This window comes from Pongo pygmaeus, chromosome 20 (genome assembly GCF_028885625.2).
Source record: "Pongo pygmaeus isolate AG05252 chromosome 20, NHGRI_mPonPyg2-v2.0_pri, whole genome shotgun sequence".
Lineage (NCBI taxonomy): Eukaryota > Metazoa > Chordata > Mammalia > Primates > Hominidae > Pongo > Pongo pygmaeus.
Window position 1 is genome coordinate 40284285 of NC_072393.2, and position 27664 is coordinate 40311948.

At 56.0% G+C, this 27664-nt stretch overlaps 1 protein-coding gene across 2 annotated transcripts; it reads left to right on the forward strand.

Annotated features, from left to right (window-relative positions):
* Positions 1 to 1354: 1354 nt before the first annotated feature.
* On the forward strand, positions 1355 to 27471 carry GRAMD1A (GRAM domain containing 1A). Of its 2 annotated transcripts, XM_054463253.2 has the most exons (19): positions 1355 to 1539; positions 10120 to 10330; positions 10425 to 10445; positions 10890 to 10974; positions 11095 to 11198; positions 11287 to 11382; positions 12468 to 12548; positions 14250 to 14362; positions 14535 to 14685; positions 15184 to 15382; positions 16830 to 16973; positions 20228 to 20346; positions 20428 to 20570; positions 22522 to 22625; positions 22709 to 22882; positions 22969 to 23056; positions 24252 to 24359; positions 24443 to 24563; positions 27051 to 27471. In XM_054463253.2, the coding sequence occupies exons 1-19, from the start codon at positions 1532 to 1534 to the stop codon at positions 27141 to 27143; spliced, it is 2163 nt and encodes a 720-aa protein (XP_054319228.1). In that variant the 5' UTR covers positions 1355 to 1531; the 3' UTR covers positions 27144 to 27471. The 2 variants fall into 2 exon arrangements, with proteins under 2 accessions (XP_054319228.1, XP_054319229.1); XM_054463254.2 differs by lacking the exons at positions 1355 to 1539; positions 10120 to 10330; positions 10425 to 10445 and adding an exon at positions 10479 to 10603.
* Positions 27472 to 27664: the final 193 nt, after the last annotated feature.

Here is a 27664-nt window from a genome sequence, read left to right on the forward strand (position 1 = left end):
CTTGGGTGCCAAGGTGAGGACTTTGCTTTTACCTGGAGTGAGGTACAGCTGGGGCAGGGCTCTGAGCCAGGAGAGTAGTTAACTGACTCAGGTGGTCCCAGGCTCTCTCTGGCTGCAGGTGAGAACAGACAGTAGGGGCAGAGATGGGAGTAGGGAGATCAGGCAGGAGACTGCTGGGATATCCAGGCAGGAGAGGATGGAGGCTGGGCCAGGGCGTGGGCAGCGGAGGAAGAAGAGTTTAGAATCTGGAGCGATTTGATTTTATACGTGGAGCCCACAGAGTTTGTGATAGATTGGATGTGGAAAAGAGGAAGGAAAAGAGAGGGTCAGAAAAGACTCTGAAGTTCTGGGCCTGCCATTCATCAAAATGGAGAAGTCAGGTGGGCTTCTTTTGCAGGAGGAGGGGAATGGTTGATGGAGAGGGATGGGAAGGGAGTTTTTTCAAAAGAGGCGGGGACAGCGTACCCTGGAGAGCGCTGGGAAGCCGCAGCCCCGGAGCTGTGAGGTGGGACTCGCATTTCTGTGGGGTTGGGCCAGGAGTCCAGGACACCACCTGACTCTGACCTCTTGCAGACGTGGGGGACGCAGGTTATGGCGTCAGAGCAGGATCGAATCCAACTCTGCCGCTTCCCTACCGGGTGACCCCAACAAGTCACTTCCCATCTTAGAGGCCGGGCTTCTCCTTCCGTAAAAGGACTGGTTTTGCTCGTTCCTGCGCTGTCCCCGGGAAAAGCCCTTACCACTGAGTTAGTGGGACTCCCAGCACTGGGGTGATGAGCGCAAGTTCTCAGCACAGATAAGAGCCAGGGAGGCTGGATTCTGACTTGGTACTTGGCCTGGCTGACCAAGACTGGGAAGTCCCTAGAAACGGAGGCACGGGACCTCCTGGGACCAGGAACCCGGGCTCAGAGCCTGGGAGAGGGAAGGAGGAGGCGGCCAACCGGCCCCACCCCTTCCCGCCAGCTTCGGGCCTCTCCCCCATACACACACCTCGGTTTCCCAGCATCTCCAGTCCTCCCCCACCTTCGCTCCGGCTCTCAGGTTCCTCCCTGGGAAGTCTAGGAGCTTCTGGCCAGGGGCATAGTAGTTGCTAGGGACCCTTTTCTAGGTACTAGGGGAGGGGGCTCCCCAACCTGCGGTCTGGCAGCTGCCTCCACGATGTTTGGTTTTAATAAAGTCTCTTTGTTTCTTTCTCTGTCTCTCTGCCCCTCTGTTTTCCCTTCTCTGTCCAGTCCCTCTCTCCCCGGCTTCTCCCTCCTTCTAGGCCTCTGCGGCCCCTCCCCGCCTTCCCTCCCGGGCGGGGGGCGGCGCCGTGACGCGGCGGGGCGGGGGAAGGAAGGGGGTGTCGCTGACGCCGCGGCGGCCTCCGGCGGCTCCGGCCTTTTGTGCGGGCGGCTGGGTTGGGTGGGGGCGGCGGCCGCGGAAGGCCAGGCCAGTGCCCTGCGGGGACGCCCAGCGCAGTCCAGCCCCGCGCAGCCCAGCCCTGCCCTGCCCTGCCCTGCGCCCGGGGCGCGCCCGCCGCGCCGCATCCATGTTCGAGTAAGGACCGGGCGACTAAAGCTCAGGGACCGGGCTCGCGGGGGAGGCCACCGGAGGGAGGCGGCGCCGCGGGCTTGGGGAGGGGGCGGCGCGGCCGCTGCAGAGGTGGGGGGCCTCTGCATGTGGCCCTGGCCGGGGCGATCGGGGTGGGGGCGGAGCAGGGGGCCCCCGGGCGAGGGGTGCAGCTGGGGGGTGGGGCGCGGACGCAGGGCAGGGCCCGAGGTCTGGGTCGCCACTGCCGGCCCGCGACGCACTGGGTTGCGGGGTTTGGCTGGGGGCCCGCGAGCTCATCTGGCGGGGAGGGCCCTCAGGCCTGGCACCCCCCTACCTGGTAAGCCAGGGGTGAGCGCGAGGCCGAATTGGGGCTCCGGCCTGGGATGGAGACAGGATCGGGACCAGCCCAGACCCACAGGCCGCGGAGCCCTGGGCGCGCCGAGAGTAGCCAGCCCCTCCTGGCTGGGCCCCCTCCCACCGTCCTTGGCTGTTGCGGGTCTCGGGGCTGCCGGGGGTGGGGGCTTCCTGCGTCTCTCCAGGACCGCGTGCTTGAGATCTTGGAGGGCGGGGGGGTCCTGTGTGCTCGGAATTGACTTCTTACTCCCTTTCCGGTCCAGGTGGGCGCATGTGCTTCCGACTGTGAATTGTCTTGCAAGTGTGTGTACGTGTGTCTGGGGCTGCTAGCCTGCAGCAGCTTTGGGCCTCTGATAGGGTTCCTGCGTGTAACTTAACCATTAATTCTGACCGCGGCTCTGTGTGTTACTGTAAGTTATCTATGTGTGTCTGGGGCTCCAAGTCTGTGGCTGTGAGCAGCTGGTTGTGTGCGTGTTGTGTGTTTCATTCCATCTGTAGCTCCCTGTGCCAATATAAATTACCCCTGTGTGTCTAAGTGTGACGTTGGAGTGTGTGTACGTGTGTCTGGAGTTACTGTGTGTAGCAGCTCTGATCCTTCTTGGGCTGTGTGTGTTTTACCATTAATTCTATCTGTGGCTCCAAGTGTCGCTGTAAGTTACCAGTGTGCGTCCCATTGTGACTTAGTGGTGTGTGTACAAGTGTGCCTGGGGCTCTGGGTTCTACCATGACCCTCTGTGCCTGCATATGCATGTAATTTAGCTCTGAAACGCTCTTCTTTTTTTTTTTTTTTTGAAATAGAGTCTGGCTCTGTCACCCAGGCTGGAGTGCAGTGGCAAGATCTCAGCCCACTGCAACCTCCTCCTCCTAGGTTCAAGCAATTCTCCTGCCTCAGCCTCCCAAGTAGCTGGGATTACAGGAGTGCGCCACCACGCCTGGCTAAGTTTTGTATTTTTAGTAGAGATGGGGTTTCACCATGTTGACCAGGCTGATCTCGAACTCCTGACCTCAGGTGATCCACCCACCTCGGCCTCCCAAAGTGCTGAGATTACAGGCTTAAGCCACTGCGCCTGGCTTGAAACTCTCATTTAGCTCTGTGTGCCAATGTAAGTTACATTTGTGACATTGTTGTGTGTCTGGGGCTCTGTGAGTGTGGCTGTAATTTAATCTGATTCCATCTTTGTGTGAACATTCCCTTGTGTATTCCTTTGTGACAGTATTGAGTGGTGCCTAGGCCTCTCTGTGTACAGCTGAGACCCTCTGTGGTTTTGTGTGTGTGTGAACAGTGTGAGACCCCTTGTGGTTCTCTGTGGGCTTGGAACCCTCCCTTCTAAGACCCTGGGAGTACCCAGGGCACTTTGGAGGCAATAATGATAACTGATGTTGTCCACCTGTTACAGTTAGTATAGCATGTGCCACGCATTATTCCACTACCTGGCCACTGTGTCCTCGAGATCCACACCCCGCTCGGCTGCGTTATTCCCAAGTCCTGCTTGACTGTGTGAGCATCAGGGCTCTCCACCAGCAACAGCCACTGACACCTCCACCCCTTGCCACTTTATTTTTTCTTTTCCTTTTTCTCTTTTTTTTAGATGCAGCCTCGCTCTGTCGCCCAGGGTGGAGTGCAGTGGCACGATCTTGTCTCACTGCAACCTCCGCCTCCTGGGTTCAAGCGATTCTTCTGCCTCAGCCTCCCGAGTAGCTGGGATTACAGGTGCGTGCCACCACACCTGGCTAATTTTTGTATTTTTAGTAGAGATGGGGTTTCACCATGTTGGCCAGGCTGGTCTCAAACTCCTGACCTCAGGTGATCCACCCGCCTCAGCCTTCCAAAGTGCTGGGATTTCAGGCGTCAGCCACTGCGACCAGCCCCTTGCCACTTTAGAAGTAGCCTTTGCTCTGTCTTCCCTGCCAGACAGTGAGCCCAGTGCGGGCACAGGAACAACTCGGTGGGGATGTGTTGGCCGACCGTGGGACCTGATTTACCTGGGATTATGTGTGTGTCCCCTGGGGTCTTTCGGGACCAGTCTTTCACTGTATGGCTGTCTTTGGCTCTTTTCTGAGACTTCCTCGTGGCTATGTGTGTGAATATAATTTATCCGGGACTTTCTGTGGGTCGCTGTATGTTTCTGTGACCCTCTGCAGCTCTGTGTCTATGTGCACACATGCATGTGTCTGGATAACTTTTCTGGGAAATTGCCATGTGACTGTAGCAGACTAGCAATGCTGCAGGGGTGTGTGTGTGTGTGTGTGTGTAATTACTCTCTGGCTCTCTGTAGCATACCTGTGATGCTGTTGCTCTGTGCGTGTGTGTGCGCGCGTATGTGTGCGCGAGCATATGAGAGAGAGAGAGGAAAGACTCCTTGCAATTGTAGGGAAATGCAGTTTACCCCTGACACCTACTGTGTGACAATCATTGAGTTTCCCTTTTATGCACACCTGTGGATGCATCCACCCTTTTCTGACTAGAGGCAGCTCTGGGTCCATGGGGGCCTGGGAAGTTGGAGGTCAGGTGTCTGCGGAAGCAAAACAACATCCCTTCCAAGTCTCCTCACCCCTATAACAGTCCCCCAGGCTCCTCCCTTCACTCTGCCTTCAGCTAGCTGGTTGGGCAGCCGCAGGGCCCGCCCTTGAGTACTTCCTCTTTGCCCAGCCCTGGAGCAAAAACTGGGGGCGTGGTCCCTGCCCTGCCTGTGTGCCTTGAACCTCTCTTCAGGATTCCTGCCCCCAGGCCCTGCCCCTAGATCTGTGGCTGTGGGAAAGTAGGGCAGGTCTGTGTTTCAGGCTAGAGGGCTGAGAAAAGCAGGCAGGGGAGGATGTGGTCCCTGCTGCTTAGGAGTCCCTCCCTGCTCACCAGTGCCGTCTGGGTGAAGCCAAACTCCTGACTAGGGTCACCAGGCCTGTGCACCTCCACTACTCCTCCAGCCCCACTGGCCACCTCACTCATGCTCAGACATGCCAGGCTCAGTCCTGTCCCTGAGCTTGATGTTCTCCACCTGGAACAGTCTTCTCCCAGCCTTTGCCACATCTGTTCTTTGTCCTCAGGTGAACAAGTGGGCTTTGTTCAGGCAGGCTTTTGCTGACTCTTACTAAAGAAATTGGTTGGGCACAGTGGCTCATGCCTGTAATCCCAGCACTTTGGGAGGCCAAGGTGGGAGGATCACTTGAGGTCAGGAGTTTGAGACCAGCCTGGGCAACATAGCAAGACCCCATCTCTACAAAAAAAAACTATAAAAATCAGCTAGACATGGTGATGTGAGACTGTAGTCCCAGCTACCAAGGAAGCTAAGGCTGGAGGATCGCTTGAGCCCGAGAGTTCGGGCCTGGAGTGACCTGGGAGGCTGAGGATTGAGAATTGCTACAGCCCAGGAGTTCGGAGCTGCAGTTAACCATGATTTCGCCACTGTATCACAGCCTTGGTGACAGAGTGTGACCGTGTCTCTAAAAAAACTTTAAAAAGCATCTCTGCCACCCTAGTTGTCCCATCCCTTATCTCTGTGGTCCTCAAACTTGAATGTGCATTGGAATCTCTGGCCCCACCCCAGTTCTGATTCAGAAGGTTGGGAGTGGGTCCTGGACTCTGCCTTTTGAACACTTTCCAAGTCCTGTCTGCTGCTCTCTGGGGCCCATACTGAGCAGCATTGCTTTATGGCGTTCACCAGTGTCTGAGGTCGCCATCCCTGCTCACTTGTTTTCTTACTGACGGTCTATGTTTCCCTGTTTCAGCATCAGGTCCCTTCAGGCAGGGGCTTGTATGGGCTTTGCTCACTTCCTTGTGGCGGGTGCAGGGTATTTAGAGGTGAAAGGCTGGAGTTGAGGGTCAGTCATGGAGGCTCCTAACATCAGGCGTAGTGCTTGTGAGGTCCCTGTCAGGGTCAGCAGAGCATCATGGACAGTGGTTCACTGGGCTGGCAGCCGGGCTGTACACTCCATTTTAGTCCGCCAGTCCCTGCGGGAGGGAAAGCAGCGTAGTTAAACCAGGTGCCCTCCAGGTACTGGGCTTTGTGGATCTCACCTCACCTCCAACCCTAGGAGGTGGGCACTAATTCCCATCATACCCAAGAGGAAACTGAGGCACAGGAGGGTTCAGACACTGGCTCAGGATCACATGGAAAGGACGCGGCTGCACTTGACTGGAAGCTCCTTGGACTGTGGGGCCCACACTCCAGGCTGCTGCCCTGGGGACCTGCAGGGTCCAAGGAGTCGTGCACCTGCTGGAACCCAAGTTCTATGAGGGGCAGGGGAGGAGGGCCAATCACCCAGGCCATCCCCAACAGTATGTGCTCACGGAGCACCTCCTGTGCGCCAGGCCCTGCTCTAGGTGATGGGGACACTCATATCGTGGGTGGGGGGTGGGGGTGGGGAGAGAAGGATAAGAACTAGGGGGAAATACTGAAGGTCCCGGGAGGCAGCAGGGAGACGTGCTTCGCAGAAAGAGAGCAGGGAGGGGGATTGGGAGGGCGGGGTAGGGGGTGTTAAATAGGGAGATAGGGAAGGTGTCCACTGAGCAGAGACCTGAGGGAGGTGGGGGAGTCCTGTGGATGTGGATGTCTGGGAGGAACGGCATTTTGAGCAGAGGCACCGACCAAGGCAGGAGCTGGGAGAGGGAGCGCAGGGCTGATGAGGGCAGAGAGGGACTAGCCAGGAGGGCCCTGATAGACTCAGGTGATCCCAGGCTCCCTCCCACTACAGGTGTGGGCAGGGATGGGAACAAGGAGACCAGGGAGGAGGCTGCTGGGATGGCCCAGGGGAAAAGCAGTGGCCTGGGCCACTGGCTGTTTAATTATTTTATTCATGTATTTTATTCCACAAATTTATTTTACAAGTGTTACATGAATGCCTACCCTGCATCCTGTCCCTCGTGCTGGGGACAGAGCAGTGACCCACAGACCTGTGAGGGACTTGGACCTGTCATCAGACAGTGATGGCCCAGAGTAGTCCAGGATGGGAGCTGCCCAGGGGACTGTGGGGTCACGCATGAGCCAAAGTCCTGAAGGACAAATAAGGATTTGCTAGGTAAAGAACTATGATCTGGACAGACAGAATGGCATATGTTAAGGCTTGGAGGTAAGAGAGACAACTTTGAGTTGCCCCAGGTGGTGGAGGGAATCCCACCTGCACCCCAGAATACATCAAGGCCCCCAAATGGGAATCCTGCCTTGAAATAAACCAAGCCCATGGCCAGGTGCAGTGGTTCACACCTGTAATCTCCTAGCACTTTGGGAGGCTGAGGCAGGTGGATTACCTGAGCTCAGGAGTTTGAGACCAGCCTGGGCAACATGGTGGAACCCTGTCTCTACTAAAATACAAAAAATTAGCTGGGCATGGTGGTGGGTGCCTGTAATCCCAGCTACTCGGGAGGCTGAGGCAGGAGAATCACTTGCACCTGGGAGGGCAGGTTGCATTGAGCTGAGATAGTGCCACTGCACTCCAGCCTGGGCGACAGCATGACTCTTTGTCTCCAAAAAAGAAATAAAAAAGAAATAAACCAGGCCTGTATCCTATGGCAAGTGGTTTGCTGCTTTGAGCTAGTTTCCTCCTCTGTAAAGCAGGGATGGTTAATCGTATCAAAGGCACCGGCTTGAGAAATAATACAGTTAATCATACGGAGAGCTTGACATAGTTCCTGATAAGGAGTCAACAAAGAACGTCCTTTTAAAGTTCCCGACGCCATCCCCACAGTCCTTATTACAGTTCGTGTTTGCACAGTCAAGTTGGGAGTGTCCTGTTTGTTCAGTGTCTGCCTCCCCACCAGAAGGCTCATTCCCCAAGGGCAGGGGCCGTGTCCTGCGGGCTCTACTGATGCCAGCTCCAGCCAGCGTGCAGATTATTCATTTAGCCTCTGGTGGTTATTGAGCATTCCCTATGTGCCTAGAGTTTTGGGCTCTAGGGACCCGGTGGTAACCAAGACCTGAAGGTGACAGTCTGGGTAGACAGTAAACAAGCAGGACACTCCAGATAGCCTGGGGTGTGGCGACAGAGGTGCCTGCCTTAGGCTGGATGACGGGGAAGGAGAGCATTTGAGCTGAAGGGGACAGAGCTGGTGATGCCGGGGCCATGGAAGGACATTCAGGCGGAGGGACTACAAGTGTGGAGGCCTTGGCATGGGAATGAGGTTGGAGAGCTTAGGGACAAAAGCAGGCTGGGATGGCCAGGGTGGAGGGAGGACATGAGGTCAGCGAGGTTCCAGGGCCAAATCGCCACAGCAAGGTGAGGTCTTTGCTTCTACCTGGAGTGAGGTGCACCCACGGCAGGGCTCAGACCTGACTCAGACGGTCACAGGCCCCCTCTGGTTGTAGGACACCAGTGAAGAGGCTGCTGGGGTGTCCAGGCTGGAGGTGATGGAGGCTGGAGCAGGGAGAAATGGGTATAATAAAAATAATGGATGCTGGGTGTGGTGGCCCATGCCTATAATCCCAGAATTTTGGGAGGCCAAGGTGGGCGGATCACCTGAGGTCAGGAAGGAGTTCAAGACCAACCTGGCCAACATGGTGAAACCCCATCTCTATAAAAAAATGCAAAAATTAGCAGGGCGTGATGGCGGGTGCCTATAATCCCAGCTACTGGGGGGGCTAGGGCGGAAGAATCGCTTGAACCTGGGAGGTGGAGGTTGCAGTGAGTCGAGATCATGCCATTGCACTGCAGCCTGGGCGACAGAGTGAGACCCCATCTCAAAAAAATAAAAATAATAGAAATAGAGCTGGGTGCAGTGGCTCACACCTGTAATACCAGCACTTTGGTAGTGTCCAAGGTGGGAGGATCACTTGAGGTCAGGAGTTTGAGAACAGCCTGGGCAACATAGCTAGACCCCATCTGTACAAAAATTTTTTTAAAATAAAAAAGCTGATAACAGTGGTGTGTACCTATAGTCCCAGCTACCCGGGAGGCTGAGGCAGGAGGATCACTTAAGCCTGGGAGCTCGAGGCTGCAGTGAGCCGTGATTGTGCCACTGCACTCCAGCCTGGGTGACAGAGTGAGACCCTAACTCTAAAAATAAAAATAAATAATGGAAATAGATTTTGAAATGAGAGATGAAGAAAATAAAGAAATTAAGAAAGATGCTTAGCGTTTTAGCTCCAACAACTGAGTGAAAAGTCGCTGTTCAATAAATATTTGTTGTATGAATTAGTAAGTTAATTTAAAAAATAGCAGGTATAGGCCAGGCGTGATGGCTCACACCTGTAATCCCAGCATTTTGGGAGGCTGAGGTAGGCAGATCACTTGAGGTCAGGGGTTCGAGACCAGCCTGGCCAACATAGTGAACCCCCGTCTCTACAAAAAATACAAAAATTAGCGAGGCATGGTAGTGGGATCCTGTAATCCCAGCTACTCAGGAGGTTGAGGCAGGAGAATCTCTTGAACCCAGGAGGCGAAAGTTATAGTGAGCTGAGATCACACCACTGCACTCCAGCCTGGGCGACAGAGCGAGAGATTCCATCTTAAAATAAAATAAAATAAAATAAAACATAGCAGGTGTCGTTGAGAGCTCGCTATGTGCCATGCTCTGTTAAAATTACTTTACATGGGCTGGGCTTGGTGGCTCATGCCTGTAATCCCAGCATTTTGGGAGGCTGAGGCCAGAGGATCGCTTGAGGCCAGGATTTTGAGACCAGCTTGGGCAACTTAGGAAGACCCCGTCTCAAAAAAATTAAAAGTAGGCTGGGCACGGTGGCTCCCACCTGTAATCCCAGCACTTGGGAGGCCAAGGTGGGCAGATCATGAGGTCAAGAGTTCGAGACCAGCCCGGCCAACATGGTGAAACCCCATCTACTAAAAATATAAAAGTTATCCATGTGTGGTGGCAGGAACCTGTAGTCCCAGCTACTTGGGAGGCTGAGGAAGGAGAATCAGTCGAACCCAGGAGGCAGAGTTTGCAGTGAGCCGAGATCATGCCACTGACTCCAGCCTGGGCAACAGAGCAAGACTGTCGCAAAAAATAAATAAATAAAATAAAGTAAGATAAAGGAAGTGCTTTACATGTCCTGCTTTGTTTAAGCCCCAAAACAACCAGATGAGGACATGTATTTATTATCCCCGGATTACTGATGAAGTAACCGTAGCACAGAGACGTTAAGGAGCATGTTCTGAGTCTCACTGCTGGGAAGAGGAACAGGATGGCTGGGTGGATGGGTGTGTATTCAGGGATCAATGGGTGGGCCTCTGAAAATAGGCCTATCCCTGAATCCCAGCCTGTTTTTTTCCAGTTAACACTTCTCTTCCTCTTCCTGCCCCCAGCACCACACCCCACTCTGGCCGGAGCACGCCAAGCAGCTCCCCATCGCTCCGGAAACGGCTGCAGCTCCTGCCCCCAAGCCGGCCCCCACCTGAGCCAGAACCAGGCACCATGGTGGAGAAGGGATCAGATAGCTCCTCAGAGAAGGGTGGGGTGCCTGGGACCCCCAGCACCCAGAGCCTAGGCAGCCGGAACTTCATCCGCAACAGCAAGGTTGGTGCAAGCCCAGGTGGGGTGGGGAGAGGGCTGGGGGGGTGCTGGCCGGTGATCTAGGGGCTCATCCTGACTCCTCTCCTTTTCTTTGCAGAAGATGCAGAGCTGGTACAGTGTAAGTGTCTGGGCAAGGGGCTTGCTGGAGGGCTGGGAGGACAGGGTGCTGAGCCAGGAGCCCCAGGCTGCAACAATCAAGGAGTGCATGCTGAGATGGAGTGGGTGCAGACCTAGGGTCACCTTCTGTGCTATTATTTATGTGCTGTGTGACCTTGGGTGAGTTACTTAACCTCTCTGGGCCTCTCTCTGTCCTTGAGAAACAGCCCCACCTTACAAGGCTGAAGGGAACATTGAATGAGTCAGTGATGCTGGTGGGTGCTTGGTACAGGGCCGGGCTTACATAAGAAATCTGTAAATGGCAGCTGTCATTGTGGCTACTGGTGTGTTGTGTGCATTGGAATCTGTCAGGGACTTAAGAGACTGAGGGGGTTCCAGGAGCTTTGTGGGGCAGAATTGGGAGTGTGAACCCCCATCCAGATTCTCACCTCCCAAACTTCCTCAGATGCTGAGCCCCACTTACAAGCAGCGTAATGAGGACTTCCGGAAACTGTTCAGCAAACTTCCCGAAGCAGAACGCCTCATTGTGGGTGAGTCCCGGACCCCCAGTCCCAGCTCCTAGCCCAGCCCCGCGACTCCCCACCAGCCTGCGGGCGCCGGCTGAGCCTCGTGACTTGGGTGTCCTTTGGTCTCTTCCCGGCCACTCTCAGATTACTCCTGCGCCCTGCAGCGTGAGATCCTGCTCCAGGGCCGCCTCTACCTCTCTGAGAACTGGATCTGCTTCTACAGCAACATCTTCCGCTGGGAGACCACAGTGAGCCCACAGCGGAGCGGTGTGCAGGGGCAGGGGCCCCCATGGCCAGGCCCCACCCCACTCCTATTGACCCTCCTGCTGTCCTCAGATCTCCATCCAGCTGAAGGAAGTGACATGTCTGAAGAAGGAAAAGACGGCCAAGCTGATCCCCAACGCCATCCAGATCTGCACGGAGAGCGAGAAGGTGACGGAGGACCCGGTGACGGGACCACGCGGTCCCCCCTCTCAGCAGGCCGCCTCCCCCAACCATGCAAAGCCCCGTTTGTTCTGCACCCTGAGTTCTCTCCGAGCTGTCCCCTTCTTTCTGTTCTCCTGGCCCAGGCACCCATCACCCCTGACCTGATCCCCGCACCAGTCTCTCCTCTCTTTCCCTGCAACCTGTTACCTCACACAGCTGCTCAGGAACAGCAGAAATAGTAAAACTCTTCCATGTATGTGGCACCTCAGCCGCCCCTCCCTTTGTAAGTCTCCCCGATGCTGTGTCCTATCTCTGTCATTGTGGCCTCATGTCCGTTGGTTGCAAGATGGCTTTCTCACCAGTGGTCCAACAAGAAGGGACAGGTGTGGGGGACACTTCCCAGCAGACTTCTTTTTGTGTTTTGTTGGTTAAAAGTGGATCTGGCCAGGTGCAGTGGCTCATGCCTGTAATCCTAGCATTTTGGGGAGGCTGAGGCGGGAAGATTGCTTAAGCCCAAGAGGCCGAGGCTAGCCTGGGCAACATAGTGAGACCCTGTCTCTTAAAAAAGCAAAAAATTAACCAGGTGTGGTGGCACGCACCTGTAGTCCCAGCTACTCACTCAGGAGGCTGAGACTGGAGGATGGCTTGAGCCCAGGAGATTGAGGCTGCAGTGAGCTGTGATCATGCCACTGCACTCCAGCCTGGGTGACAAAGCCAGACCCTGTCTTGAAAAAAAAAAAAAAAAAAAAAGGATTAACCGACCATTCTTAGTGGCAAAGGAGGCTGGGCAAGTTCCCTGGGCTTCCCCCATCACATCCCAGCCCCTCTGGGCTGACCCTGTCTAGAGATGCATCTGTCCCCTCCCTGGACTGGGAGCTCCAAGGACAAGGCCAGGGGCCGTCTCCCCATCCCAGTGATTCTGGCATTGTCCAGCGCAGGAAAGACGTTTTGTGGAACTAATGCAGGGGTGAATTAGTGGATTCATGGGGCCAAAAATGTGGCATCAGCGCAGATGAGGGTGGCGCTTCCCCGCCTCTGTCCTGGTCGCTCCCCAACCTGCTCACACCTCTCTCTCTCTCTCTCCCTGACAGCATTTCTTCACTTCCTTTGGGGCCCGTGACCGCTGCTTCCTCCTCATCTTCCGCCTCTGGCAGAATGCACTGCTTGAAAAGGTGGGCCTGGGTGAGGCATGGAGGGTTCCCAGGGGGACCATGGAGCCAGGGACCCCAGAACTTGCGGAGCTGGAGGCAGCCCTGGCTCTTCTCCATGGGCACCAGGCCCAGTGCTCCTGCAGCTCCTCCCGGGGCCCCACCTGACCCTGCAGCTGAGTCTCTGGCAAAGGGACGTGAATTGGTGTAAACCGTCGTAATTCTTCCCTGGGGCTGGGGATGATTTTCACCCTGAAGGAAATCCAGGTTCCACTGGCAGTGGGGGAGCGTGGATAGAGGTTGGGTGGTCATCACAGGATACCGGCTATGGCTGGCCCACAGCACCTCAGACAGCCCCAGCCCCATCCTCCGGCTGAGCAGCACTCACGTGCTGCCTTCTCAGAGGCTCCGATGTCCCTGGAGCAGGCAGGAGTGCTGAGGGGTCCCATTCAGCATCCTGAGAGAGGGTCAGCGCACAGTCAGGCCCTAAGGAGAACAAGGCAGAGCCCCAGGATTCCAGCCCCATCCCCTGGGGCAAGTGATTGAACCCCATCTGTCAAATGGGAGCCATCACCACTTCACAGCACCCAGAATTTTGCCCAGAATAAGTACTCAGTCATGTCAGCTCTTATGAGCAGAGTAGCCCAGTGGTTAGCTCCCTCGCCACCCCCTCTGCCCCCCGGCTGTAGACCAGCTCCCCTGGGGTCACATCTCAGCACTGCTACTTCCTGGCTGGACCTTGGCATGTCACCTTGCACTTCTCAGCACCATTGTCTTAAAAGGATGATGAGGTTAGCACCTACTTTCCAGACGGTTTTGAAGATACAGTGAGTGAGCACATCTGTAAAGTGGTTAGAAGAATGCACCTAGTTGACAAGGTGGCAAATGTCTGCTGCTATCATCACTTACTGTTATCTGTCATCACTGTCATTCAGCCACTCTGGCCGTGGGTGGCTGAAAGCTCAAGGCTCCCGAGGACACCTGGGACAAGATTCGGGGGGCCACGATGGCATAGGCGTGGGAGACTCAGCCCTGGAGTCTGGCAGGGCTTGACCAAGTCACTTGGTGACCTTGAACACATGACTTTCCCTACATGACTTCCCCTTCCTGGGCCTCCGTATTCTCTGTAAAGATGGGAACATTCATGGCTGGGCACGGTGGCTCATGCCTGTAATCCCAGCACTTTGGTAGGCTGAGACGGGCGGATCGTGGTGCCCACGAGGTCAGGAGTTCAAGACCAGCCTGGCCAACATGGTGAAACCCCGTCTCTACTAAAATTGCAAAAATTAGCTGGGCGTGGTAGCACGCATCTGTAATCCCAGCTCCTTGGGAAGCTGAGATAGGAGAATCGCTTGAACCCAGGAGGGAGAGGTTGCAGTGAGCTGAGATCACACCACTGCACTCCAGCCTGAGCGACAGAGCCAGACTCCATCTCCAAAAAACAAACAAAAAAAGTTGTAAAAAAAAAAAAAAAAATGGGAACATTCTCTGGCCAGACTATTGTGGGGACTTGGGAAGTGGGAGGTTTGAGTCCTGGGCTCAGGCCCCGGAGGGGCTGTAGCAGGGGATTTCCCACGTGCTGGGGCCAGGTCTGGTGCGGGAGATCGTGGCTGCCTCCTTGTGGAAGTCAGGGGAACTGCAGAGGCCGAGGGCTGGTGGGGAATCTGGCGGGCCGGGTTCTGGCTGGGGTGAGATGGAGGCCAACCCCAGGTACCACCTCCCCAGACGCTGAGTCCCCGCGAGCTCTGGCATCTGGTGCATCAGTGCTATGGCTCAGAGCTGGGCCTCACCAGTGAGGATGAGGACTATGTCTGCCCCTTGCAGCTGAACGGTCTGGGGTGAGTTGGAGGTCAAAGGAGGTTGAAGGGTTTGGGGGAGAACAGGACGGTCGGCGTGCAGAGTTCCTGGAGTGCTGGGGGGCCTGAGGTGGTTGTATGAAGTCTGGAGGATTCAGGAGGGTGTGTGGGGTCTCAAGGACACAGCAGTCCTGCTTCCTCCCCTTCCCCACAGGACCCCCAAGGAAGTGGGAGATGTGATCGCCCTGAGCGACATCACCTCCTCGGGGGCAGCTGACCGCAGCCAGGAGCCAAGCCCAGTGGGTTCACGCCGTGGCCGCGTCACACCCAACCTTTCCCGAGCCAGCAGCGACGCAGACCATGGGGTGAGTGGTGGGGTGGAAGAGGGGTGGGATACTGATAGGAAGAGAGAGGAGGGCTGGGGGTGCAGTGGGAGAACAGCCTGACAGATTTGGAGGGGAATGGATAGGGGGACAGGGGAGGCCTGGATGGAGGAACAGGACGGGGAGGGAAAGACGGACATGCGACAGATAGGGAAAGAGAGACAGGGAAGAGAGGTGACAGACAGCAAGGATGAGAGACAGAAGGGGTGGGAGATGGGTGGATAGATGAAGCAGCAGACAGACAAATGGACAGGACGGGTAAGAAAGCTTATGGCTCGGGCATCTGAGACAAGCCTGGCAGGGGCTGAGAGGGGCCCTCATCTGGGTGGCCCCAGGCTGCTCGCAGCTCAGCCGTGAACCCTCGGTGCACACACCACCCAGGGTCTGCACAGGCTCTGGAATCCTTGTGACAAGTGAGGACTTGGGAGCCCTGGGACTGGGATGGAGGTGGCCAAGGCTGCATCGGGCCTTTCTCCACAGGCAGAGGAGGACAAGGAGGAGCAGGTAGACAGCCAGCCAGACGCCTCCTCCAGCCAGACAGTGACCCCAGTGGCTGAACCCCTGAGCACAGAGCCCACCCAGCCTGACGGGCCCACCACCCTGGGCCCCTTGGATCTGCTGCCCAGCGAGGAGCTACTGACAGACACAAGTAACTCCTCTTCATCCACTGGGGAGGAAGGTGAGGCAGGCGGGCACAATTCATTTGCCTCCGGTACTTGTAAGCCTCGCTCAGTCTTAAGCAAGAGGGGATGGATTCGCCCACAGCACTGAGAATCCAGGGGCAGGCGGGGATGGCGTTCAGGCGCTGTTGCTAGAAATCTCTGTCTTTACTCTGTTTTGAAGGCAGCATGGCAGGGTGAACACGAGCACAGACTGAAGGCAGCTTGCTGGGGTTCAACAACCTGGTCACACCACTTCCTGACCATGTCACGTGGGCTAATTATGTAACTTCTCTGAGCTTTGCTTTCCTCCTCTGAAAATGGGGTTAACAATGATAATACCCACTTCATAGGATTGTTGTTAAGAGACTATAAATGAGGCCGGGTGTGATGGCTCACACCTGTAATCCCAGCACTTTGGGAGGCCAAGGTAGGAAGGATTGCTTGAGGCCAAGAGTTGGAGAACAGCCTGGGCAGCAAAGCAAGACCCGTTTTGTACAAAAAAGAAAAAAAAAAGGAAAAAAACTAGGTGTGGTGGTGCACACCTATAGTCCCAGCTGCTTGGTAGACCAAGGCAAGAGGATCCCATGAGGCCAAGAGTTTGAGACAAGCCTGGGCAACATAGTGAGACCCCTGTCTTTACAAAAAATTTAAAAATTAGCCAGGCATGGTGTCATGCACCCTGTGTAGTCTTAGCTACTAGGGAGGCTGAGGCAGGAGGACCGCTTGAGCCCAGGAGTTGGAGGCTGCAGTGAGCTATGATTGCACCACTGCACTCCAGCCTGAGCAACAGAGCGAGACCCTGTCTCTAAAACGAACAAAGGGAGAGAATTAAGTGATTTCATACATCTGAAGCACTTGGGCCAGTTAGTAAGCATTGACTATTAGTATTTCTATTATCATTATTATATTCATTTTCTCTCTCCACTAATTTTCAGCTAGCCTCTACTCATGTCTCTTACGGGGCAGAGATGGCCTCAGCCCTGCCCCAGACCAGTCCAGTGAGAGAGAGCAGCCTATTTTTCCTAGTGTCTACAGCGGACACTCGGGTTGGCTCTGATTGGGCCAACTTGAGGGCGTGCCTGCCCCTGAACCAATCACTGTGGTTGATCGGATAGACCTGGGCCGCCCACTCACCCCTGAACCAATTGCTGTGCTCCTAGGTTGATGCTCCCAGGAGCGCGTGCTATCTGGTAATGAATCCCTGTGATTTAAATCTCAGGGCCTAGGTGTGTTCTCCGCCCAGAACCAAGCACAGTGGTTCTGTCTGTCTGGGCCTGGAGCACATGCCCACCCTCAACCCATCCCTGAGTCACAGGAGGGCTCTGTGTCAGTGTCCTGCTCTGCTCCAGGAGGTTGGGTCCGCCCATGCACACTACAAGGCCTGGGAGTGGGGAGGCGTGGCCCGCAGAGGGAGGGAGGGAGGAGTGGAGGCAGTCATCATCCTCGGCTCTCCTCTGTCTCCAGCGGACTTGGCTGCCCTGCTTCCCGACCTCTCCGGCCGCCTCCTCATCAACTCTGTCTTCCATGTGGGCGCTGAGCGGCTCCAGCAGATGCTCTTCTCGGACTCGCCCTTCCTCCAGGGCTTCCTACAGCAGTGCAAGTTCACAGGTCAGCGGGCACATGAAGGAGAGGCTGAGGTTACCCAGGTGCAGGAGAGGGGTGAGGAAGGGTAGCCCAGGACAGGGGACGGCACTGCTAGCCAGTGGGGCAGGGCGGGGTGGTGAAAAGCAATGTCTGTCAGACCAGAAGCAGTTCTGCCTCTTACTAGCTGTGTAGGCTTGGGTGGAGTTCTGAGACTCTCTGTGCCTCAGTTTCTCCTTCTGTATAATGGGGGTATGATAATAGTACCTGGCTTATTGGTTATCATGAGAACTAAGTGAGTTCATACTAGAAAAGTGCTTAGAGCAATGCCATATAGGAAGTGTTTAATAAATACAAGTTAAGAGGCTGAGGTGGGGCTGGGTGCGGTGGCTCACACCTGTAATCCCAACACTTTGGGAGGCTGAGGTGGGCAGATCACTCGAGGTCAGGAGTGCGAGACCAGCCAGGGCAACATGGTGAAACCTCATCTCTACTAAAAATAACAAAAATCAGCTAGGGGTGGTGGCGCACGCCTATAGTCCCAGCTACTTGGGAGGCTGAAGTGGGAGAATTGCTTGAACCTCGGAGGCGGAGGTTGCAGTGAGCTGAGATCACACTGCACTCCAGCCTGGGCGACACAGCGAAACTCTGTCTCAAAAAAACAGGGGCGGGGGGTGGGGTGCTGGGCACAGTGGCTCATGCTTATAATCCCAGCGCTTTGGGAGGCCGAGGCAGATGGATCACCTGAGGTCAGGAGTGGCAGATGGATCACCTGAGGTCAGGAGTTTGAGACCAGCCTGGCCAACATGGCGAAACCCCATCTCCACTAAAAATACACCAGGCATGGTGGCAAGCACCTGTAATCCCAGCTACTCAGGAGGCTAAGGCAGGAGAATCACTTGAACTCGGGAGGCAGAGGTTGCAGTGAGCTAAGATCGTGCCGTTGCACTCCAGCCTGGGCGACAGAGCGAGACTCTGTCTCAAAAAAAAAAAAAAAAAAAAAAAGGCGGGAGGAGGGCCGAGGTGGGAAGATCATGTCAACCCAGAAGTTGGAGACCGGCCTGGGCAACATAATGAGACTCAGTCTTTACAAAAATTAAAAAAAAAAATTAGCTGAGCATGATGCTGAACACCTGTAATCCCAGCTACTCTGGAGGCTCAAGTGAGAGAATTGCTTCAACCCAGGAGGTGGAGGTTGCAGTGAGCCAAGATCATGCCACTGCACTTCAGCCTGGGTGACAGAGAGAGACTCCATTAAAAAAAAAAAAAAAAAAAAGCTCCTGAGGGCTCCCCAGAAGCCGAGCAGACGCTGGCATCATGCTTCCTGTACAGCCTGTGGAACTGCGAACCCATTAAACCTCTTTTCTTTATAAGTTACTGAGCCTCAGGTATTTATAGTAATGTAAGAATGGCCTAATACAGAGCTCCTCAGCCTGACACGCCAGCCCTTTTAGGACATAAGCATAGTTTTGGGGGCCTTGTAGCCCCCCAACACCAGGCACCATCTTCCTGACTGCAGGGGATACTACATGTCTCATCAATACAGAAAAAGAAACAGAAACTCCCATCTGACATGTTTCTCCCCTGCTTGAGTCTCTTTCGTAGCCTCCCAAGTTCCTTGGCTGGTCCCATGTCAACCCTTCAGCCTCACCCAGCGCTGTGGCTGCCCCCTCTCCATACCTGGCTGCCCCATCCCAGCCTCAGGGGACTTCTGTCAATATTGGCCTCCAGCCTCAGGGCCTTTACTGGTACCACGCGGCCTCCTGGGCTCCTCCGCCCCCACCCCCTTCCTTCCTCAGTTCCTCCTTCAGGCCTTGGTTTTGATTTCACATCCTCCTGGCAGCCTTCCCTTACCTTCCTCAGATCCCAGATATCCCCAGATACTCAACAGCCTCTGCCCTTAACTCACGCCATGCCGGTAGTGTGTGGTTTTTATTTATAGATATTTCCTGTTGTTCTCAAGAGATTCTGGGTGCTAAGGACGGGAGTTCATCTATTCTGGTCTCCCACCGGCCTCCAAGCCCTGCATAGGCCTGACAGAGTGGACATTAAATTTGTGATCATTAACACGTATTTATTTATTTATTTATTTATTTTTGAGTCGGGGTCTTGCTGTCGCCCCAGCTGGAATGCAGTGGCACAGTCTTGGGTCACTGTAGCCTCTGCCTCCTGCGTTCAAGCCATTCTCCTGCCTCATCCTCCTGAGTAGCCGGGATTACAGGCGCCCACCACCACGCCCGGCTAATTTTTGTATTTTTAGTAGAGACGGGGTTTCACCATGTTGGCCAGGCTGGTTTCAAACTCTTGACCTCAGGTGATCCTCCTGCCTCGGCCTCCCAAATTTCCCAAAGTGCTGGGATTACAGGCGTGAGCCACCGTGCCCGGCTGCCTCAGGGAGCTTTTGATCATGGTGGAAAGCAAAGGGGGAGCAAGTGAGAGAGAGTGGAGGGGAGGTGCCACACAATTAAATGACCAGATCTCGGAAGAACTCACTATCATGAAGACAGCAGCAAACCATGAGGGATCCACCCCCATGATCCAAACACCTCTCGCCAGGCCCTACCTGCAGCATTGGGGATTACAATTCAACATGAGATTTGGGTGGGGACAAATATCCAAACTATACCAAATTCAGACTCTGTTCTAGCGGTACTGGGGAGCCATGGAGTGTTCTAGGCAGAGAAGGGATAGAGTCAGGCTTGGCTTTAACATGATGCCCCTGGACCAGATGGGGAGACTGAGGCCAGACACTCAAGGGAAGGCTGGGAGGGGCACTGGGCAGGCAAAGATGGGCTGAACCAGGAGTGACGCTCAGGAAGTTTGGTGAACACACAGTGTAGGTAACCATCTAGGGGTCTGACTAGGGGGTGTCCAGGGCAAGGCCTACCGCTCCAGTGCGAGCCTGGAGGACCCTGGGCCACCCCTGAGTGGGGGCCTGGGAGATGCAGCAGGTTTGGGGAGATGCTGAGGCTGTGTGGAGCTCGGTGGGTTCGAGGGGTCCAGGGACCTTCCAGGGGAAGGTGTTCAAAAGATTACAGGTCCAATGCTCAGGGCAGAAGCCAGGATGGGGGCAGAGGGGGAAACTGAGGCTGTAGCAGTGGATGAGATGGCCCTATCCCAACAGCTAAGGTTTTAGGCTCCTGGAAGGAAGGTGGGGACACAGAGGAGTGGTGGGGATTGGGACAAGTCCCCAGAGAGACCTCCCAGAAGGCTGAGTCTCCTGCGGCCTGTGGGCAAAGGACTGGGGTGTGGCCTCCTCATGCTGCTCCTCCCTCCCCTAGACGTGACCCTGAGCCCCTGGAGCGGGGACAGCAAGTGCCACCAGCGCCGGGTGCTGACGTATACCATCCCCATCAGCAACCCACTGGGCCCCAAGAGCGCCTCCGTGGTGGAGACACAGGTGGGCCAGGTGGGGCAGCCGGGTGGGTGGGGCAGCTGGGTGAGTGGGGTGGCCCTGACTCCTCCGGCTCTGTCCCTGCAGACGCTGTTCCGGCGCGGCCCCCAGGCCGGCGGGTGTGTGGTGGACTCCGAGGTGCTGACGCAGGGCATCCCCTACCAGGACTACTTCTACACTGCCCACCGCTACTGCATCCTGGGTCTGGCCCGGAACAAGGCGCGGCTCCGGTGAGTGGCGGCTGGGCCCCTCCATCCAATGCCCTGTTGGCCCCAGGGCCTCCTGTCCACTCCTCAAGTCAACAGCAGAGCTTTGGTTCCCACCCTGGTGGAGGAACAGAAGAGCGGGGTTCCTGAGGCCCTTGTCCTCCGAATAGTGGAGGGTAGAGGAAGAGTGGCCCTAGGATGGCTCCTCCCATCTACAGAGGGTGTTTGAGCCTCAAGACTCTGAGGATACAGCAAAGCCAGGCAATATCACCTCTCTCAGGGAGCTCATATTCTAGTGGGGAACTGGACAATAGAGAAATAATCAGGAAAATCTGCAGAACATTCACTGGCAGTGAGGCCTATGGAGAAAAATGAGGAAAACACGGCAGGCTAAAGAAGCGGGGCGTGGAGGCTTTTACACCCGACACGCTGGTCAGGGAAGGGCCCGCTGGGAAAGAAATGTTTCACCAAGAACCTGAAGGAGCTGAGAGCAACTCATTTGGGACAGCAGGTGCAAAGGCCCTGAGGCAGGGGCGTGGGCAATGGCTGGAGTGGAGTAAGATTGAGTGAGTAGGAGCTGAGGTTAAAGTGGTGAACCGGGGCCCGGCGCAGTGGCTCACACCTGTAATCCCAGCACTTTGGGAGGCTGAGGCAGGAGTATCACTTGAGCCCAGGAGTTTAAGAGTAGCCTGGGTAATGTACGGAGGCCCTGTCTCTACAAAAAAATTTTTTTTTAATTAGCCAGGGGCCAGGCGCAGTGGCTTACGCCTGTAATCCCAGCAATTTGGGAGGCTGAGGTGGGCGGATCACTTGAGGTCAGGAGTTTGAGACCAGCCTGGCCAATATGGTGAAACCCCATCTCTACTAAAAATACAAAAATTAGTAGGGGGTGGTGGTGCACGTCTGTAATCCCTACTACTTGGGAGGCTGAGGCACAAGAATTACTTGAACCTAGGAGGTGGAGGTTGCAGTGAGCCGAGATCGGGCCACTGCACTTCAGCCTGGGTGACAGAGGGAAACTCTGTCTCAAAAAAACAAACAAACAAACAAAAAACAAGTTAAAAAAATTAGCCAGACATGGTGGAGATTTCAGTGAGCCATGATCACACCGTTGCACTTCAGCCTGGGCGACAGAGCAAGACCGTGTCTCAAAAAAAAGGTGAACCAGTCTTCATGGTGAAAACTTGACTTTACCTAGAGTGAGGTGCAACCAGGCCAGGGCTCTGCGCCAGGAGGGCACTGACCTGACTCAGGTGGTCCCAGGCTCCTTCTAGCTCCCTCTGTTCTGGTGGGAACAGACTGCAAAGACAGGTACAGGAGCAGGGAGGCCAGGGAGGAGGCTGCTGGGACATCCAGGCTGGAGGGGACGGAGGCTGAATCAGGGTGGGGAAATGGAGGGGGAAGAGTTTAGATTCTGGAGAGATTTTGTAGGTTTAACTGACAGGATTTGCTGAGAGATTGGATGTGGCGATGAGGGAAAGAGAGCTCAAGGAGTACCCCGAGGCATTTGGCCCAAATCACTACAACGTCGGAGCTGCCCTTGACCCAGATGGGGGTGGCAGGGAGGAATGGGTTTGGGGAAAGACCAGGAGGTCAGTTTGGGACTGAGCTGTCTATGTTGAGCTGAGCCCATATGGAGCTGGGGTGCAGCAGCTGAATGGAAGAGGTTCAGGGGCATGGTCTGGCTAAGATGTCAGTCTGTGAGTAGACCAGGCTCAGGCCGCCGGGAGCATTGCCCAGGTAGTGGGAATGGGTGGAGAAGGACCGAGGGCTGAGTTGGCTGGCATTTGGGCTGGGCAGGGTGGTGTATGGGGTATCCAGGAAAGCCATGGGGGGTAGGGAACCCATCTGTTTTGTCTGTGAGTGACAAGAGGCCCTCTCTGAATTAGGGGAAGGAAAGAATTCAGCTTGGGGGACTGGGCAGCCAGGGCTGGAGTCAGACGCTTACCTCCTTTCCCTGATCTCCCAATGCCAGAGTATCCTCTGAGATCCGCTACCGAAAGCAGCCGTGGAGCCTGGTGAAGTCGCTCATTGAGAAGAACTCGTGGAGCGGCATTGAAGACTATTTCCACCATCTGGGTAGGGACAGAAGGCCGGCCGGGGCACGGGTTGGGGGATGGCCTGGCCAGGTATGGACATCCAGAGCCCCCTGTCTTATGCAGAGCGAGAGCTTGCCAAGGCTGAGAAGCTGTCTCTGGAGGAAGGCGGGAAGGATGCCCGGGGCTTGCTATCCGGCCTGCGGCGGCGGAAGCGGCCCCTGAGCTGGCGGGCTCACGGGGACGGGCCCCAGCACCCAGATCCTGACCCCTGTGCCCGGGCCGGCATGCACACCTCGGGTGCGTTCCGTTGGGGCCGGGTTGGGGTAGGCGGAGGATCGGGGGTCCTGGACCAGGCCATCTGACTCCAAGCCGCTCTCCTGCAGGCTCCCTCAGCTCCCGCTTCTCCGAACCGTCTGTGGACCAGGGCCCCGGGGCAGGCATCCCCAGTGCCCTGGTTCTCATCAGCATTGTGTGAGTAAGAGACAGGAGCAGTGGCCACACAGGCCTGAACCTGCCTCCTGGCTGTGTGACCTTGGGCAAGTGTGTGGCCTCTTTGAGCTCTCTGCTTAAGTGGGAGCGTGGGTTTGCTCACAGCAAGGATGAGACGAGGCGACGTTTGGGATGTGCCGGTTTGTCATGGAGAAGCCTTCCCTGCTAGAACAGCAGAGCCCGGGGGGCTATGGGAGATCAGAGGGGCCTGACCTCACCCAAGGATCAAGGGGGGCTTTCTGGAGGAGCAGGCACACAACGATTCTGGAATTAGGTGCACAGGGAGAGGTGTGCCTAACAAGTGAGGTTATTTATGCACGTTATGTTCTCAGTGCCCACCCCTAAGCTGGGCGATGCTGAGGATGCAGCAGTGACCTTGAGGAAAAGATAGACCTCACACCAGACCAGAGTGATCCGGGCTGGGATGGGGGAGGTATGGGCAGAGGGGTCGGGGCCGGGAGTGGGGAAGCCCTGGGAGGCCAGCGGCGGCTTCCTCCCAGGCCACAGGGGGCGGTCAGGATGGGCGTCCTGAGAGAGTGGAGACCGCGTAGGCTAAGGGCTTGGGCAGGGAGAACCCACACTCTTGCCCAGAAGCCTGCAGGAGTTGGCGGGCAGGATGCTGGAGGAAACAGAAGCAGGATCCCGGGGTTGAGCAGACCCTGGGAGGTGAGGGTCAGGCCAGCTACATGCTCAGCCTCTGAGCCTCAGCTCTCAGCTCTCATCCAGTGAGGGGGTGTGGTGCACTCAGCCAAAAGCTGCCCAGGGTGAGGAGGGCTGGGGGTGGCGGGGGCAGGCCAGGCGGCGCTCATCTCTCTGTCTCCCCTCACTGCTGCTGCTGCAGGATCTGTGTGAGGTAGGGTCCTGAGTCCTACCCCTGCCCTCCCCTCCCTGCGCCCCACCCCTGCTGCAGCCTCTTCTCCTCACCCCACGCCCCCCAGCTCCCCCAGGGAGGTGGCCTGGCATGGCAGTCAAGGGTATGGGCATCAGACAGACCTGGATTTGAACCCTGACTTTCCTGCTATGGACTGTGCAACCCTTGGCATGTCTCTCACCCTCTCTGAGCCTCATTCTCCTCCTCTGCAATGGGGGATAGAGGTGTCCCTACAAGGTGTAGTTGCATGGGGGGGTTCAGAGCATCTAGACCCCAGGAATCCTGACCTCTGACCCCTGTCCCCAGCCTTATCATCCTCATCGCCCTCAATGTCCTGCTCTTCTACCGCCTCTGGTCCCTGGAAAGGACAGCCCACACCTTTGAGTCCTGGCACAGCCTGGCCCTGGCCAAGGGGTGAGTGGGTAGCCTGGGGAAATGGGGGAGCTTGGGCACACCGGGGGAGGCCAAGGCCCTGCTCAGGCCCGGCATCCCCACAGCAAGTTCCCCCAGACGGCCACAGAGTGGGCCGAGATCCTGGCGCTGCAGAAGCAATTCCACAGCGTGGAGGTGCACAAGTGGAGGCAGATCCTGCGGGCCTCCGTGGAGCTCCTGGATGAGGTAGGAGGCGCCGCTCGGGCAGGGCTCGGAGCTGCAGGGCTGCAGGGTCCTGTGTTGATTCTCCACCATGCGGCAGGCACTTTCCCTCTCCGAGTCTCAGTGTCCTCTGTAAAATGAGGAAGCCACTCAGAGTCCCCACCCCACAGCATTGCATGGGAAAGCATGGAAGCATGGATGGAAGAAAGAACTGATTGGCTCACGTCCTGGAGAAAAGTCCAGAGGCGTCTCACGTTAGGCACGGCCGGGTTCGGTCACTCAGTGGCAGTAAGAGTCAGTCTCTCGTGCCCACTCTGCCCTGTGCCCATCTCCAGGGTTGGCTTCATTGGAGGCCACCCTTTTCCCCCCACAGGGGACCACGGAGCTTACTCTGATTGGCTGCTGGGGTCCCAGGCCCACCCCTGACACATCACAGCAGCCAGGGCAGGCCAGATGTGGTCCCTCTACTCGCTACCCCCGTCTGGGGTAACTAAGGGGTCACATGGTCTGAAGGGGAGAGACTCCAAAGGACCTGAGGTCTCATCTCCAAAACGGAGTGGACCCAGACATCCAGTGTAGTTCAGGGACAGTGTCTACTCAGTCAACCAGGTTCCAATTCCAGTGTGTGACCTCGTGCAAGTGATTTTGCCATGGTGGCCGTGGCCTCCTCTGTGCACCGGATAATGACTGATGCTACCTCAAAGACTATTGTGAGGATGAGACAAGTTGACACTGGGAGTGGTGCCAGGCCCACAGGAAACACTGGATGTGGGCTGGCTGTCCTGAGTGTGAGCCTAGTGCCAGGGACAAAGCAGATGCCCAATAAATGTGATGTCATCACACGGCAATGCCCTCAGGCCCCAGCAGACTCAGGCCAGCAATTGCAGTGGGTCAGAGCAAGTGTCAGGCCAGCAGTTGCGGTGGGTCAGAACAAGTGTCAGGCCAGCAGTTGCGGTGGGTCAGAGCAAGTGTTAGGCACTGGGGAAGGTGTCGAGGGGGAAAGCGGATGGGAAACAGGGAGTCTGGCATTGCCTGCATTTCCAAGGCCATCAGAGCTGAAGTTGTGGGTGACGGTGAAAATCTTGTCTCGTCAGACCCTTCCATATCAGAAGGCTCATCTTTAGGGGTCTCATTCCCCCCTGCAATGAAGCTTGAGAGAGGCTCACACGGGAAAGGGCAGGGCAGGACGGGGTGGGGAGGGGATGAAGGCTGAGGCCCCATCGCTCATAGAGAGGGCGGGCAAGCCCCCCCATCCTGCGTTATTTTATTTTATTCTTTTGAGACAGGATCTCACTCTGTTGCCCAGGCTGGAGTGCAGTGGCACGATCATGGCTCATCGCTGCCTCGAATTCCTGGCTCAAGTGATCCTCCTGCCTCAGCCTCCTGAGTAGCTGGGACTATAGGCATGCACCACCACTTCTGGCCAATTTTAAAATTTTTTGTAGAGACCAGAGTCTCTCACCATGTTGCCCAGGCTGGTCTCAAACTCCTGGCCTCAGGCAATCCTCCCAAAGTCCTGGGATTGCAGGTGTGATCCACCACGCCTGGCCCTGAGTTAAATTTTTATCATTTTCTTCTCTCTCAAACTGCCAAGGGTGCAGAGTTGACGTCACAGATTGGTGCTCACAGTAGATGTAGACTGAGCACTTACCTGCAGATGGGCTATTCTGAGTTTTAAGCATGACTGCTTTATCCCCACAGGCAGCCTCTGAGGAAGATGCTCTTGTTATCCCAGTTTTTTTGAGACAGTCTCGATCTGTCACCCAGGCTGCCGTGCAGTGGTGTGACCTCTGCCTTCCAGGTTAAAGCGATTCTCGTGCCTCAGCTTCCCAAGTAGCTGGGATTACAGGCACCCGCCACCACGCCTGGCTAATTTTTGTATTTTTAGTAGAGATGGGGTTTCACCATGTTGGCTAGGCTGGTCTTGAACTCCTGACTTTAAGTGATCCACCAGTCTCAGCCTCCCAAAGTGCTGAGATTACAGGCATGAGGCACTGCGCCCGGCCGTTATCCCGGTTTTATACATAGGTAGGCGATATGAGGCATCCAGAGGTTCGAGGAGCTCAGGAGCTTCCCCGAGGTCACAGAGTGGGTAATGGTGACAGCTGACATGTGCTGAGCACTTAGTGTACACCGGGTTCTCAGTGCTCTTCAGAACCCTGAAATAATCCTGTGGAGCAGATGTGTTATAGACCCGTATTTCAAATGAGGGGATTTTGGCTCAGGGTGGTTACGGGACTTGCCTGAGGTTAACTGAGGTAACAAGCAGCAGAGCCAGGATTTGAACCCAGGCCATCAGGGTCCCAGGCACACACTAAGCCCCTTCCTCTGCTGCCTCTGAGAAGTTAAACTGGGTGCAGCGTGGCTATGTTCTTTTCACCAAGGGACCCTGGGGTGGGGCAGTATGGCCTCTAGACCGTCCTCAGTTTCTCAGTGGCGGGATGGGGGTGGGCGACATCACCCCCCAGCCTCCAGCGTTCACCCCCGACCCTGCTCACCTCCTCCCCGCAGATGAAGTTCTCGCTGGAGAAGCTGCACCAAGGCATCACAGTCTCAGACCCTCCCTTTGACACCCAGCCCCGGCCCGATGACAGCTTTTCCTGAGGACCCTGGCCACGCAGCTGTTCCCCCACATGGACAGATGGACACACAGAGCCTCGGCGGCCACTGCTGGCACGGTGTGAGCGCCAGGCATCTCCCACCCGCCCCTCCCGACGGCCCAGCCAGGGGCTGTGCAGACGTGGGGGCCACAGAACCGAGATGCACTTTAGACCAGGGAGCTGGCCCGGCCTCTGGCAGGCCCCCCACTAACTTATTTTGCCTGGCTGAGGTTGTGGGGGGCACCTCCTGGGGTGCACGATTCCCTCAGCTCTGGGTTTAATGTATTATATTTATTTGGGGCTGACAGTGCCCCAATAAAGGGTCAGAAGTGGCTGTGGCTGTGCCTGTGGGGCCCTGGGAGTGGGTGGGAGCCTCCTGTTGCACTCAGATCCTGCCATGGTGGGGAGGGGACCTCTGTCTGTGTTCTGGGGCCATAGTCACTGAAACGATCTGGAATTCCCCCAGCATCTTACACAAGCTTTACATCATCTGAGGTCAACGCAGGAACTCCGGGGACAGACTCT

Bases quoted from the DNA above. Each gene is read 5' to 3' on its own strand.
- GRAMD1A (XM_054463253.2), top strand. The intron at 22,626-22,708 runs GTAGGGACAGAA...TGTCTTATGCAG, and splicing joins AGACTATTTCCACCATCTGG to AGCGAGAGCTTGCCAAGGCT. The intron at 23,057-24,251 runs GTGAGTAAGAGA...CCCTGTCCCCAG, and splicing joins CTGGTTCTCATCAGCATTGT to CCTTATCATCCTCATCGCCC.